The sequence below is a fragment of the Lathamus discolor genome, chromosome 5, assembly GCF_037157495.1.
Source record: "Lathamus discolor isolate bLatDis1 chromosome 5, bLatDis1.hap1, whole genome shotgun sequence".
NCBI lineage: Eukaryota > Metazoa > Chordata > Aves > Psittaciformes > Psittacidae > Lathamus > Lathamus discolor.
In genome coordinates this window covers 15,002,373-15,018,248 of record NC_088888.1, presented here as the reverse complement: position 1 = coordinate 15,018,248, position 15,876 = coordinate 15,002,373, and the positions used below count along the sequence as shown (strand labels likewise).

Genomic DNA, 15,876 nt, shown 5'->3' with positions numbered 1-15,876 from the left:
CCTGAATGATGCACTTAAAAACAGTTATTGTGGTGTTTGAACACACACAGATAAAAGACTGCAGAAGAAGTGCCATTTAGCATTTTTAATGTGCACTTCAAATGTGTGTTAAGTTACTTTAAAGTAATTTCATGCATACACTGAAAACTTGCCCTCAGCAGTTGTAGAGCCTAATTTAACTCCCACCAACAGTTGATTTTGGTTTGTTTTTAAAAATTGAGGTTCTAAAAATTTAATCCTTTATTTTCTATAAAAGTTACTAAACTGTATGCACACAAATGTACAAAATTGAGGCAGATTTGTATACTTCATATTTTTCCTTTTCCATGAAGTGTTGAAGCGTGCTTTGTTAGCTCTCCATAAAAAAGCAAGATGCTTTGTTAGCTCTCCATATCTCACACAATCTTACAAATCCACGCTCCCTTTTAAAACCTCAGCTTTTACTTTTAGAATGCACCTTTAGGAGCAAAGTCTGCTAGTTGTTTCCAATTCTTCTGGCTAAATGATCACAAACAATAGAGGAAAGGTTGCATTTAAGTAAAGTTAGCTAAAATGGAGTTAAACTTATTCACATACAAAATATTCTGACCCAGTAGGCACCCAAGAGCCTTAGATATAGTGGATTTCTAAGCACATTAAAAAAATGCAAATTTTCTAATTCAATGGTTTCCAAACCTTTTGGTTTGCAATGACCATTGCAAGAAATTCAGTAGAATGACAGACCATCACTCAACCACATGCCTGAGCAGAAAACATTGTGAAGATGAGAATGGTTTTAAAGGCCATTTATGGGGGCCAGAGACAAACGTTTGAAGCATGATTTGAAAATGAGCAGCTTTTGGGGTAACAAAACATTAAACATTTTGAAGAGGAATTTTTAAATCACTAACCTTGTTTTGGTGAAAAAGAAATATTCAGAGTGAGCTGGAAGTAGCACAGTTTGGAGAATCTATAAGAGGACTTTTGATTGAGCACTCTCTGTCCACCCAAAAATTAGCTATAAAAGTTCAGTTAGAGAACTGACACTCTTGCAGCATAACAGAAAATCTTATAAATTGTGACAGCTCTATGGATATGTTATAAACTAAGCAATGGTTCCTAGCACCAAGGAAATGTTTAGGCATCTGTCTTTAGGGGAACTTTTTGGGGGAAACAGACTCCCAGTGTCATCAAAGAAGAGGGAACTTTTCCAAAGGCTTCCTGACACCACATAGTCCTATCTTGCATGTCCAAGGGAGATGCTGCCTGAAGTTACATTAGCTGCCCTGAAGGACTGCTTCTGCTCTAGTAATTAAAGCATCAGAAACAATCTTTAAGACTCATGATTTATTCAGCTGTCAGCTTATTGTTTGCAGGTGAGCGACAACACTAGGATGTAACAGTAAGGCTCGGAACTTCTCTGACAATAACTGGAGTTAGTCACTTGCCAGCGCTGCTCTTATGACAGTAACTAATCTGTTCGCACTGGTCAAAACCCCAGGATACTCCCTGCATCTCAATCTACCTCTCCAGCAAGGAAAAGACTTAACAGTTTATAGATAAAATGCTTACAAACAGCCAGGGACACTACTGTATCAAGCAACTGACCAAAATTATCTGTTTTCATACAGCCTTTCTTGTTGACAGTTCTGCATTCAGAACAGGCACAAGGAATAAACGTAATCAAGCCTAGCAGGCCCTGCAGGTATGGTGGAAAAATGACTTACACCTTCCTGTGTTGTCAAAACAGTACTTTGGAAACAATTACCATTGTAGTATGACTGCTGTCTGGAATGGATGGATGAGACGTACTGCCAAAGGGTCATCATTCCCCCATTTTTCTAATAGTAAGCTCAGGTGTTTCTGAACTGTAAATTGGTTTTTGCATTTCGTAAATGATATATACCCTTGGCAACCTGCAGCCTTTTTATGCCCATGACACATAAGAACATACTGCCTAAATGGTGACTAAACACTGACAGCCTTTCTGATGAATAGAGATAACAATCAAGGCACCGAAGTCTAGAAACTGGAAAAACAATTTTTGTCTGAGAACTGCCACCAGTTAAAATACTCAGAGAAAACATATTAATCATTTGTATATTCTATCATCCTTAATCTTGAAACAATTAGAATGTATTATTTAAAGAACCTGCTTTCTTGGTTATTCTTCTACTACGTGACATATTATTTTACACTGAATACCTTAACTAGTGCAACTCTTATGTATGAAATATGGTACACTTAAAGAGTAATTTGTTAAAACAGATACTACTGATGCTAGCATTTTACCTCTGGAATGCAAGAAAAATACAAAGATTACCAGTAAGAGAAACAAATAATAAAAGCAAATATTATCCAAAGTTTCTGTAAAAAGGAAGAGAAAAAATAACCTGTCACTCATGTTTTCATCTGAGCCTTTTTGCTCCTCATACTCCATTTTGTCCTTATTTGCTTGGGTCACTTCTTCACTTTCTATAACTACTCCTTCATCCAAGACTTCTGGTCCTTGTCGAGCTGCTACTACTTTTCTTTTTTTCACTTTGCTCTTGGAGAACTCTTGGTGTTGGTATGATTTATTGTTATTGTCCATTTCTTGATCTCTGCTGTTATCCTGCTGTTGAGTTATTGTCAGTGCATTAGAGACTTCTGATGGCAAATCTATTGCCATCCGTTTTACCTTTCTTCTCCTGCGCAAAATTCTGTTTCCTAAACTGTCGACAGCTAAATCTGGTTCGTGCCACAGAGGCCTTTTGCCTCTAATGTTATTTAAGTTTGAGGAAGGCCTGCGCTTAGCAACCAACAACTGGTCATCAGAGTCACTGTGGTCTTTCTTATTAGCATGATTCTCCCTGTAGTCTTTGTTTGATTCCTCTAAACTGGAATCAGAACCTTCGCTTAAGCAGTGACCAGTCTCCCAGGGATGATGGGTGGTAAATGAACGCCTTTTGCGTCCCCTCCTTTTCCTTGCCTGACGCTTGAGAAGACAAGACACACTTCGAGAATGATCTCCAGTATCAGCAAAACCTCCTCTTGCTTGCTCTGAACTTTCTTCCAGCGCTGAGACTAGATCATGAACCAGCTCCTCCATAGTCCTACTGAAATGCCTACACATTTCAAGGGAAAAAGCACACAAGAAAATATCAAATTAATCTGAAGTGGTAAGCATAAACTCTATAACAATTTTACCTGCCAAAATCATTATAGTCACTTTCAGTAAGGTAGTCTTAAACATCCATCCTACAAAGATTAGTTTTTCTGCTGAGAGACAAAACCTTGCTGATCAATCCTATGCAATTTGCAACACAACAGCATACATCCTTTTTAAGACAGCATTCCACACACATTTCTGGCTTGAAAGAAGGGGAGATAGGGGCAAGGTATCCCCAGCTTGTGTTTGACCTCACTATTATTGTTTGGTTTCAATTCACCTCATCACATTTGTATGGTCTTCAGGGATTCTGCATGGCAAAAGCATCAACAAAGACCATTCACTCTAACTGCAGGCAGGGAGCACATTTCAAATGTGTGAATGGAAAATGGGATACATAATATTCTTCCTTGAAAGCAGATTTGGGAGTTCTCTTTAAAATTTGCCATTATGATAAAATATTTTTAAGAATAATTATGTCTTGATGCTGCCTAAATGCCAAAATGCAGTTAAGACAGTAATTCTTTGATAATATATGACTCTTTTTTAAATAGTAACCAATTCCAATATCTGTTTCTTTTAAAATATTGATTCAGTGGAGGGATATTAAGTTGAAACAATACCCTGCTCAAGGGAATTCCAGAGTATTACATACAAAGTTTCCCATCATATATAGGCACCCACATGACAAAATTACCTGATTGTGCAAGGAAAAGTACCACCAAACACACAGTGTCTAATTTAAGGCCTTATCCTTCTTTGCTCCTTACTCCTCAAATTTCACTAGCATTTAGCATGACTTTGACCCTGTAATGCTTCAGCAAGTCACCCATGCATTACATGAACATAATTACAAAAAGAAAACATTAAGAGATCATTGCTGAACTCTAATCATTCTCTGAAGGCTGCAAACCTTCTCTGTGAACATAGCAACCAGATTCTCACACCAAACCATGAGAAGACCCCTTTCACTGAGGTAAAGCAAGGAGTAACATTCACCCTCTTTACTACATTACACCAACTGATAAAAGTGGAAGACATGCATTAAATTATGTAGAGGATGCTTAAAAGTAAGACTGTTCACTTTGTTTTACAATATAAATTGATGGATGAAGAGGAATTGGAGATGTGGAGAAAATTCAAATATGTAGCACACAGTTTACCTCTCCCACTTATCACAAATGCCAGTGCTAAAGGTACTTAACGGTGAACGGACACTCATTACCTTAAACTACACAAGTTTTGAATATCAGTGGGGAAAATGAAGAGCACGTTGAAGATGAAGTCCAAGCAGGTCGTTAAATATCTTACCTGAAGATACTCAGAAAAACTTACTGTAAACCTTCCAATTGCAAGATTACCAAAAGCACAGAGTGGTAGAACACAAGCTCATTCCGAATTCCTGAAACTACTGTGTCCTTTGCATTTATTTCTCATACCTCTTTCTCCATCCTGCTGTAATCTCTAGTCCTATTACTCCCTATTAACCTAACAGTCCCTTTGGCTCTTAGTATAGCAGAATCATCATATCTAGTAAGAGCTGAGACAGCTCTGGAAGAATGCTACATTTTATCTTTAATCCATTTGGTTCACAAGATCAAAACCTCCATAATCGCACAGAAGTACTTCTCAGAGGCAAGAGAAGCAGCACAGGAGGAAAAGCATTCCAAATCAAGCAATGATTTTCTGAAGAGTCAGGGAAAAAAGTGGAAGGCAATTAAGTTAGAAATTACTTTGAGACATAGAATCATAGAATGGTTTGGGTTGGAAAGGACTTGAAGATCATCTACTTCCAGACCCTGCCATGGACAGGGCCACCTCACACCAGACCATGTCACCCAAGGCTCTGTCCAACCTGGCCTTGAACACTGCCAGGGATGGGGCATTACCACATGTGGCATAACAATGATTTCAAACTAATTCTTCCTTCATGTTTTCAAAGTTTCAACTACTGCAGAGAGGTCTGGGGAGTATGGGGGGTTGGTCTGGGTTTTGCTTGAGTTTTTTGATTGTGTAGTAGGAATTTCAACCACCAGGAGATATAAGTGCAGGTATATTTGTATAGGGTTCCTACACACAACGCTTAGATATATTAACCCATGTTTCTCAGTAGCTGTAACTGCACAACCATTCCCTTTAACCTTATTGTTAAATACCTGTGAAGACGGCTATCCTCACAAGTGCTCTTACCAGAAATGAGATTTAAGGGGCTTTCCAATACTGATGCACTAATATAATAGGAGCTGTAAGGCTTGAACAGACAAACTCCAGTACATTTATTTGGGTTAACAAGACATCAAGTCTCCCAGCTGCCTGCCTAGCCTTTCTGGCACAGACTTTTGTATTAATAGTGAAGTGACAGAAGTGGACATGCACCAAAAACTCAACTAGTAGGCTTAAACATACATTTAGTTTTTGAAACAAACAGGTTTCTGCTCACTTGCCGGAATATGAACTAGCTCCTGCAGCCCATTCTGCTAGTGCCCCTGCAGCACAAAGTAAAAAGGAGGGGAAGACAGGAACACTAATCTCTTACACCACAGTTTATGATTAATTCATTCAATTTAGTATCCTTAATCCATATGGACAACTATCACTAAAATCAATGTAACTCCTAGAGTGGATACACCAGCTTTCTCGAGTTAACAGTCTAAGTATGGGGCTCAAGTTGCCTTAGTTCTATGAAATACTTCAAGATCAAACACAATCTATCCAGCTTGGATTCATATATCTGATCTAAACTTGCCCTGAATTCCTCCCAGAAAGTCGTCAATACAGATAGTGCAGATCAAAGATGAAACTCAAGGAGAGGAAACACCCTGAAGTGTTTAAATAATGAGACAATATGATTCTTAACAGGCCCTGAGCAGTAAAGGCACTTAATTTCCATTAGACAAGAACCTGGAATTTTATGCACTCCTGCAATTAATCTCTACCATTGAATATCAGGTCTCTTCATTGTGGCTCCTGAACTAAGATCTCTACAGGACAGCAACCTTGTTTACACAAAAAATTACAGCCATAGTCTCATATACAATATAGAATCATAGAACAGCTAGGGTTCGAAAGGACTTTTAGATCATCTAGTTCCAACCCCCACGCCATGGGCAGAGACACCTCACAATAAACCATGTCACCCAAGGATCTGTCCAATGGGGACTTGAACACCACCAGGGATGGAGCACTCACAACCTCCCTGGGCAACCCATTCCAGTGCCTCATCACCCTAACAGGAAAGAATTTCCTCCTTATATCCAACCTGAACTTCCCCTGTTTAAGTTTTAACCCATTACCCCTTGTCCTGTCACTACAGTCCCCGACAAAGAGTCCCTCCCCAGCATCCCTATAGGCCCCCTTCAGATGCCGGACGGCTGCTATGAGGTCTCCACGCAGCCTTCTCTTCTCCAGGCTGAACAGCCCCAGCTTCCTCAGCCTATCTTTATATGGGAGGTATTCCAGTCCCCTGATGATCCTCGTGGCCCTCCTCTGGACTTGTTCCAGCAGTGACATGTCCTTTTTATGTTGAGGACACCAGAACTGCACACAATACTCCAGGTGAGGTCTCACAAGAGCAGAGTAGAGGGGCAGGATCACCTCCTTCGACCTGCTGGTCACGCTCCTTTTGATGCAGCCCAGGATACGGTCTGCTTTCTCACCTATGAGCAAATACTGAAGCCGGCTCATTTTAAGTTTCTCATCGACCAACACCCCCAAATCCTTCTCCACAGGGCTGCTCTGAATCTCATCTCTGCCCAGCCTGGAGCTGTGCCTGGGATTGCCCTGACCCAGGTGCAGGACCTTGCACTTAGCACAGTTGAACTTCATAAGGCTGGTATCAGCCCACCTCACAAGCTTGTCAAGGTCCCTCTGGATGGCATTCCTTCCCTCCAGCGTATCAAACGAACCACACAGCTTGGTGTCATCGGCAAACTTGCTGAGGGCACACTCAATCCCACTGTTCATGTCAGCGATGAAGCTGTTAAACAAGACTGGTCCCAACACCGATCCCTGAGGGACACCACTCGTTACTGGTCTCCAGCTGGACATTGAGCCATTGACCACAACTCTTTGTGTGTGGCCATCCAGCCAGTTCTGAGTGGTCCACCCATCAAATTGATGTGTCTCCAATCTAGAGACAAGGATGTCGTGTGGGACAGTGTCAAACGCTTTGCACAAGTCTATGTAGATGACGTCAACTGCTCTAGCCCTGTCCATCAGTTCCGTAGCCACATCAGAGAAGGCCACCAAATTGCTCAGGCAGGATTTCCCCTTAGGGAAGCCATGCTGGCTGTCACCAAGCACTGTGTTTGTTTTTCATGCGCCTTAGCATGCCTTCCAGGAGAATGTGCTTCAAGATTTTGCCAGGCACAGAGGTGAGACTGACTGGTCTGTAGTTCCCTGGGTCTTCTATTTTCCCCTTCTTGAAAATGGGGGTTATATTTCCCTTTTTCCCAGTCATCAGGAACTTCACCTGACTGCCATGATTAAACTGTATGATATACATGATATAACTGTATCCTAATTGCATTACCTCTTAAAGCCAATAAATCAATATTATAATTACTTCAACATATGTTTCCTCAGGATGATTATGAAAATTACTTGATCAGCTGGGACAGTGGAAACTCCTTTGTAATAGATTGTGAAAACAATACACATACTACTTCAGCTTTTGATACACACTGCATTTTCAACATGCCAGTGGTCCACACTGAATCTCCTTCTGAATAGCCAAGAAATCTCTTCCGATTAACTTAACAGGATCCACCATTTCTCTTGCTATAATTGAAGAAGAAAAAAAAGGCAACATCAACCAGCTAGAACAGTTAATCTGAAACCTGTCTCGAAAATCAGGAGTGTATTTCTATTTCAGCATTGTTTATCAAACTCACTTTTGCAACTTTCTCTACTGTTTACAACCAGCTTGTATTCCAAACCTATGAAATCATTTAAATCACTGCTGCAGATGTTTCTGTAACAAACAAAATTGTTTTTGAAAAATAACCACAAGAAGCATTAAAGGTATTACTGGCAAGTATCAATTGCATTCAGTATGATGAGCAACTTCAAAGGTTGTAATAAGGAATGTAGAACAACATACTGAGGTACATAAAATATTGAGCTGTAGTTTCACATGACTCATGTAAGGCTATAAAAGTGCTTTTACAGCAACAGCCCACAGCTAGCAATAAACTCTAATGTCTTCACTAGGAGAAGTTTCTACTTTACTATAAGAAAATCTAGTTTGCCTACACTGACCTTTACGTTTATATGAAGCAATTTTCATGCAGTTTAAAGGCTGACCCATTTTCCCTCTAACCCTTACCAGAACAGACCCTAAAAGTATTGTTGCAGGCATGTCGTGGTTTAAATCGATCCACACAGCAGGTCCACTCACACCCCCGCCCCGACCCTCCCCACTCCCGGAGGGATGGGGAGGAGAATCAGGAGAATGTAACTCCCACGGGTTGAGATAAGAACAGCCCAGTAACTAAGGTATAACACAAATCAATGCTGCTACCACCAATGATAATATTGATAAGAGAAAATAACAAGAGAATATGATACCACCGCCGAATGAGTTTGACCCCCCCGAAGAGAGAGAGTGCCCTTCCGGGTAACTCCCAGTTACCTCCCTGGGCATAACATGCTGTGGTATGGAATACCTCTTTGGCTAGCTTGGGTCAGGTGTCCTGTGTCTGCTTCCTCCCGGCCTCCCCTCGTCCCCAGCAGAGCATGAGACTCACAAAGTCCTTGGCCAGAATACACATTACTTAACAACAATTAAAAACAGTCGGTGTTATCAGCTCTCTGCCCAGGCTGGAAGACAAAACACTGAGCTTGCACCAGTTACTAAGAAGGAGCAAAACGGCTCCTGGTAAACCCAGGACAAGGTATAACTGTCTTCATCTATTCCAAAACAGCTCATGCAGTTTGTGTTCAGTATTATTAGTACTGAAACTCCTAATGGAAATAACGGGCAGTTGCTTTTCTAGTGACAGTCAGATACCATTTCTGTTCACTTCCCACCTAAAGCATGAAAAAATGCAGAGCTCTGACTACGCATGAAATATTTAACAAACGCACGCTGACAAGAAAGCTAATTTAGTCACACAACTCGTATAGAGGCAGTATCTTTTACTAAACCAAGAGCCGCATTTACATTTACATTTACTTTCTAGTTCTAAACCTTTCCCTGTTAAATACATATGGGGTTTATTGCAGCTAAAGTTCTGCTGCATCTCAACACTTCTGAGAAGAGCCATAATCTTTGCTGCCGTCACAACCCACATTGCTCACAAGTGAGGAGCACAAGAAAAAACCCAAGTAATTCCTTGCACATCGGGATTATAAACCTGACTTTCCCTAACCTTCTCCCATACAGAATCTTTGATGCCTTGTAACATGTCTGTATTCAGTGTATCTTTACCTTCTGACAGGCACTAATTTGAATCCCATTTCTCCACCTCAGAAGTTATTTTCACAAAGCCTTAGAATCATTACTTTTGAGACCGCTGCTTTATTGATGACTGCGACTGAAATTTGAATTGAACAGGTCCAAGCATTTGGGCTGGGAGCACTGCCTTGCCTGAAGGATTTATAGATTCAGAACCGGAGAACTATCATGGTTCTTAAGATACACAAAGGGGAAAGCAAAGTGGAGCAACACAAATTAAAAGTATTAAAAAGCTAGCAAGAGATGACAGTAGATTAGGTAATAACTGATAAACCAATGCTATGTAGAAGCTTACGGTATATATCAGGAACAGAAGTTGTGCCCAGATTCTTTAAACAAACCTGTCATCAAACAGCCATCACCAAGAGGACACAAAGCATCCATTTCTGTATCCACACGTATTTATGTCCTTAGGCACTGTCCACTGGACAACCAGGTACACAGTGCCCAAAAAGCCTTCGACCCACTGCTGAGGGGCGTAACAGCCAGCTATCAAAAATCCCCTTATTCTTTCACTTCTGAGGAACGTGCCTAGTGCTTCCTGTACAGGCTAAGAGGAATTTGAGGAATGGTGGAATTTTGTTAACTGATTACGCCACTGATCCCCCTAAAAATCAGGGACAGACAAACCTGCAATAAGTACATTTGATTTTTCTACAACTGCTGCTTACCTAAGAAGGCACAACAATAAATACTATGAGGTCTACTCATACTTAAAGTGTGTTCAGTACAGAGCAATGGTATACAGTCAGGAACAGGCTGCCATGAACCGCATTTAATAAAGGTCTAACACAAATGAATTGGTCAGCTAGAAATGAGATTTGCAGCAATTTCTCATAGAGGTGGCAATTCTTGCAATGCCGTTGCTGCCATTTCTTGATATGCTCGCCCTTTGCAGAAGTATGGCTTCATTAAACGTCAAGGTGGTGAAACACATGAACTATTAAAGTGCCAATGTCATTATCAAAAGAATCAAAGTGCCCAGTAAGAACGCAAATGCAAACTATTCCTAAATTGTCACTTGAATTCACAATATATAAATTCAAATTATTCAGCTTCAGAGGAGTTTTATCACCCAAAGTGAACACTTACTCTGCGGCTGTCCTGAATCTACACACTTCTTCAGGGTCTTCATGTTTTTAGAAAGCACAAGTTCTTAACTGTCTACATCAAGCATTAGACATCAAACAAATATTTTCCTGTGTCTCACTCAAATGGGTTTCCTTTAACAGACAGCTTCTGAAATAGCTGATGTATAAGAGAGGGCCCTAAGGAGCAGTCAGATTTTTAACAGATCTTCCTTCAGAACTTCTAAACTAACAGTCCTATAGATAAGACATCAATAATTATGTCTGCACTGAATTGCTCCAGGCAGCATAACTGCAGAAGCAAAATTACTACTGTTTGATGACAATGACAGAAGAATAGGACAAATTCCCACATTTTGTGTTGATGAACACTATTTTTAAAGCCTCTGAATGAAATTATTTTATGTGGAAACAAACCAGTAAAATTTAAAGACAAATGACAGGTTGAGTATGCAATGAAAACTTCCTCTGAGTATAGATACAAGTTTGGAATGTCTTCTGCAATGTGTCTACTGTATGCAGGATTAGTACTCAAATAAAAATACTTCCACCACTACAGAATACCACATCCTCTGAAGTGTTCTGAACTACATCCACAAAAGCAAAGTTACACTTATGCTGGGCAAATTTGCATGCCAAGCAATAGTGGCATATTTCTAACAAATATACAGCAGCTGGGCAAAATCCCTCTCTGAAAGCTTTCCTATTTAGCAAAAGATAAAAGCAGTACAGCAGAAAAATACCCACCGTACAAAAGTGGCAGTAGCAGCAGAAGTGGAGAAAAAAATGGACTTTCCTATGTAAGAAAATCAAGTACTAAGCCTTTCTTTTCCTCTTCTTGCCCATCCCCACAAAATAAACAAATAAACCCCCCTATATTAAAAAACTAATAGATCTATTGCAGATGTTGGAACTCTACCAGCAGGTATCTGTATGATAACACAGCCTCTAAACAAAGCCTCAAGCCCTCAAATTATCAACACTCAAGAAATAAACACAAACAAAACCCTACAATGCTCCTCCCCACTTCCATTAAGGAAAGTGAAATTGACAAGAAGTTACACACATTGGTCAAAAGCACAAGATGGCAACATTTCATGAAGGAAATTGAAGGCTTCCTAGCTAGCTGTTTGGGACACCTGGCTTGCATCAAGTCTCTCCACTATCAGTCTTTATAGCTCCATGGCCTGTTAACAAAACTCACTTATCTCTTTTTCTGTTCTGTTAATCAGTATCTCCTCAGTTCCACAATAAAACTACTATGGCCTCTGGGGTCACTATGCTATGACAGTCAATCTGTTAACTCCACCGCAGGAGCATCACCTCATCTTTTCCTTGCTCACTGTCTAGAGCTACACTTGTTGATTCTTGGTTTGCAACACATAGCTTCGGAGCAGCAACACCACCTGACTGGGTGTTTCTGCAGCATACACTGCAAAGGGTTTAGTCCTCAGAGGGTCTGCATCAGTAGGAGCAACCCAAACAGAAATAAAACTCGCCAAGTTTCGATCCATCGTTTACCTGCTGTTCCTTTATTAGCAAAGAGGTGGAAGTTCCTCCCTCCAGCACATTGCTCGCTTATAACCACGGCGAACCACCCCTGCCCGGCCTCCAACGCTTATGACCCGGTGAGGAAAGCACCAACGTCTCCCCTTCCGCGTTAACGGGCAGCGGCGGGGGCGCGGGACAGCAGCGGCCGGGCAGGGCGCAGCGACTGTGCTTCCGATCCCTTCCCTCAAACACCAGCCCTGCGGCCCCACACACGGACAGGGGGCGGCGGAGAAGCGTCCCCTTCCTTCCCCCGTCCGGCGGGCGTCCCCCGGGCCCGAGCTTACCAGCTCTTTCTCGCCGCCTGAGCTCGGGTCGAGGCAGGTTCAGCGACCCGGAACATGAACCCGGCGCCTCCCCTGGCCGCTCCCCGGGGAGGCTGGCGCCGCTTCGCAGAGACTGGGCCGAGGGGGGCCGGGACGGGGTCCGGCGGTGAGGCTTGGGGCTGGTGGGCGAGGGCCAGGAGGGGAAGGTGCAGGCAGCCAGCGCTGCTCCTCAGGCCCCCATGATGAGAGCCCGGATGCAGCTGCTGCACCGGGAGGAAGCCGGGCGCTACCATCTCTCCTCTCCGTCTCCGGACTGCTGCCCACAGCCGCCGCGTCCCTTGCCGCTCACCTTACTTTGGCTCGGCTTCCGCTCCAGTCTGGCTGCGCGGAGCTCTCGCTGCTGCCAGTGCCTCACTCTTCTCTGCCGTTAGGGCTGCGGTGGGGAGCGACACCCCGTCCCCCGCGCGGAGAGGTACGGTCCCGTTGCCATGGTGGCGGCGTCGGGTGGGCGGGAAGGAGGGGGACAGCATGGAGGCCGTAGCTAGGCTTGAGGCGAGGTTGCTGCTGTTGCGGGAAGAGTGGTTCCATAGGAACAGGTAACCGAGTCCTGCCGGCGGTGAGTGCCTGCGGGGCTGGGGATGGAGGGGCGGGCAAGCTGCAGGCTCCCCCAGCAACGAGATTGCGGCCCTCCCGCTGAAAACAGTTTGGTTTAACAACCCCGCCGGAGAGCACCCGCGCTCCGGCCCCCAAATGTCGCTGCAGTGATTTGAGGAGACCTAATGTCAGCAGCACATCTACTTCAAGGCGTCTGACAACAGTGTCCCGCTCTTCCCTCGCCCCCTGCTAATTCCATGGGCAAAGTTCTGGAAGGTCCCGAGAGGCGGTGAGCCTACCGAGCTCCATGCAGTGGCCTAAATCTATAACTTTTACTGATCCTGTTGGAAAGCACCAGTTGCTTTGTTCTTTGTCATTACTTGACAGAGACATTCTCCACCACCACCACCCCCCCACACACACACCTTCTAAACAAGTTACTGTTTGTTATCCACACTGTTTACAATTCCTTTCTAAATCAGGTTATGCTGCTTAAGTTTCTAGTACCTGGGACATACTTTGTCTTTTCCTACTAAGGAAAGGAGGTGTTTATTCTGCTAAAGATGCAAAATGTCCCATGTAGAGTAACAGGCTGATGATCACCTCTTACCTTTCTCTTCACAAGCAGGACAGTCTGTGTTTTCTCTGTGTTTTCTGCATTTATCTTTGAGTTTTCTGAGTGCTAAGATAGTGGTGGCTAGCTTTTTGCAGATCAGATTTGAGGAAATAAAATGTTTTAAGAACTATTTTAATATTGCATCCATTTATTCTGTAGCAATTGCATTGCTGCTGCTGCTCTATGGGTAATAGTAACACTGAAACAAAAAAAGGCAATATTAACATACATGTAGTGTTATGTTTTTCTTCACTAATTAATGATTAATTTGGTTTAGAATCTAATTACATCATTATTGTGAATAACAAAGCTCCTGAACATCACTAAAAGTTACACAGAGTTTAATCCCTGCCTGCATATAATGTGTTGTGTTTTCCTGCTCTTTCCCAGAACTTTAACTTGTACTCTTGTGGCTGTGTATGCATCAGTTCACTAAATAAGCATCAGTTATGGGAGACTATGCTTGTATTCCACATATTTCAAGTTAAAATGAACAAGCTGAGCCAGACATGGTAATCCATTGGAGGGCAGCATGCTTGAGGTTTGGGGATTTGGTTTTGGTTTTGTTTTTTTTTTTTTTTTTTTGCAGAGTTTTCAAAAAATGGTTTGTTATTTGGGTTTTTTGTTCCGCTTTAAGAATAGGCTATAATCCATCAGTTTCTTGAAATTCAGATTTTCAGCTGAGAATTTAAATGACAGGCTTCAAAATGTCCAGCTCAGCAGCTGAAAGGCTGATCAGTAATCTGATTTTTGTTCGTCAGGGTGAGAATCTTGGACTACTTCAACACAGCTGCCAGGAAAGTCCTGAAACAAATCAGAATAACTTGTTTAGAGATCTTGGTAGATCTTTATTTAACTTCTAGACTGAACAAACAATTTTGGGTCATTAATGCATGTCAAATTTGCCCGGGTCTTTCTCTGAAGTATTTTTGGAGCATATGTGTTTTGAGTCATAGAATGGTTTGGGTTGGAAGAGACCTTAAAGTTCATCCAGTTCCAACCCCCTGCCATGGGCAGGGGCACCTTCCACTAGACCCATCCAACTTGGCCTCGACCACTGCCAGGGATGGGGCAGGCACAGTTTCTCTGGGCACCCTGTGCCAGCAGCTCACCACCCTCATAGGGAAAAATTTCTTCCTAATGTCTAACCTAAATCTACCCTCTTTTGGTTTAAAAACATTCTCTCTTGTCCTGTCACTGCATGTCCTTGTAACAAGTCCCTCTCCAGATTTCTTGTAGGCCCCCTTTATGTATTGGAGGACTGTTATAAGGACTTCTGAGCCTTCTCTTCTCCAGGCTGAACACCCTAGTTCTCTCAGCCTGCATGTACTAAATTACCATGCTAACAAATACTACTACTCTCTATTTTCAGATCTCTAGATGAAGAAAGAAAAATAGAGTACAAAGCTGCTGTCAAAATCCAGAGCTGGTTTCAAGGATGCAGAGTCCGATCCTATCTGAGGTAGTATATTAAGTCTGTCTTAATCTATATTTCAATCTTGATTTTTTGGGTTTTTTTGCCAGAATTCCTCATGGTATTACTATTGACATTGATATAATTTTTTTGGAAACACTATGGTTGGTCTCTTTTCCCAGGAAGCCATTCTCAATTTTTTTTTTTTAATATCATAAGCCCAACTAGTCTAACTCATGTGCTCAAATTTCTGTATCTGCATAAAAATTAGGGCTGTGAGGGAGAGGGTTTGCTGCATCTTCTAGTTTGACCTCTTGCCTGTTGCAAGTCATTATGTGTCATCCAAGCATACTGTGTGAAGCCTAAAGAATTATTAGGTTGAATAACATTAATCACTTCATGGCAGATATTCGCTCACAAAAAGAAAGGCTACAGCCATTATGTGTACTTGTTTAAAAAAGCACTGATAATTTGTTTTCCAGTGCTGGTTCAAGTGTGGTATCACACGCAGGCGCTCAGCAGGCAACAAACGTGGTATCTCAGCCCTCCAAGGAATATCAGTTATGCCATCAGTGTCAAAAGCCCTTGCAAAGACAGAGGATTGATTAGTGCCCCTCTGTTTCCAGCAGGAGTAACAACAGCATGCTGCCGAAGAAAGTGAAACCCCAAGTGTCTTTGCCAATCTATTCTGTGGGAAAATGCTCTTCCACATGCACATTTGTAGTTAGCAATGACCACTGTAAGAACAACATAATTTTAATGA

At 42.2% G+C, this 15,876-nt stretch overlaps 2 protein-coding genes across 6 annotated transcripts in view; one reads left to right on the top strand and one right to left on the bottom strand.

The window, feature by feature from the left end:
* The window catches only part of GPATCH2 (G-patch domain containing 2), a 124,324-nt gene extending 111,579 nt beyond the window's left edge, over window positions 1–12,745 (bottom strand). The window contains exons 1-2 of one of the 2 annotated variants that reach the window (XM_065679863.1): window positions 12,511–12,745; window positions 2,373–3,086 (exon numbers count right to left, since the gene is read on the bottom strand). In XM_065679863.1, coding sequence (XP_065535935.1) covers window positions 2,373–3,086; window positions 12,511–12,566 — 770 coding nt within the window. In that variant the 5' untranslated portion in view covers window positions 12,567–12,745. The other variant, XM_065679864.1, reaches the window with a different exon arrangement.
* SPATA17 (spermatogenesis associated 17) overlaps window positions 12,487–15,876 on the top strand; it is a 132,415-nt gene continuing 129,025 nt past the window's right edge. For 3 of the 4 annotated variants that reach the window (XM_065679866.1, XM_065679867.1, XM_065679865.1), the window contains exons 1-2: window positions 12,487–12,961; window positions 15,072–15,161. Coding sequence is in view for 1 of the 4 variants with exons in the window: in XM_065679868.1 (XP_065535940.1) it covers window positions 13,018–13,085; window positions 15,072–15,161 (158 nt within the window). In the remaining 3 variants the exon portion in view is untranslated. Of the gene's footprint in view, window positions 12,962–13,011; window positions 13,086–15,071; window positions 15,162–15,876 lie in introns of those variants that run through there. The other variant, XM_065679868.1, reaches the window with a different exon arrangement.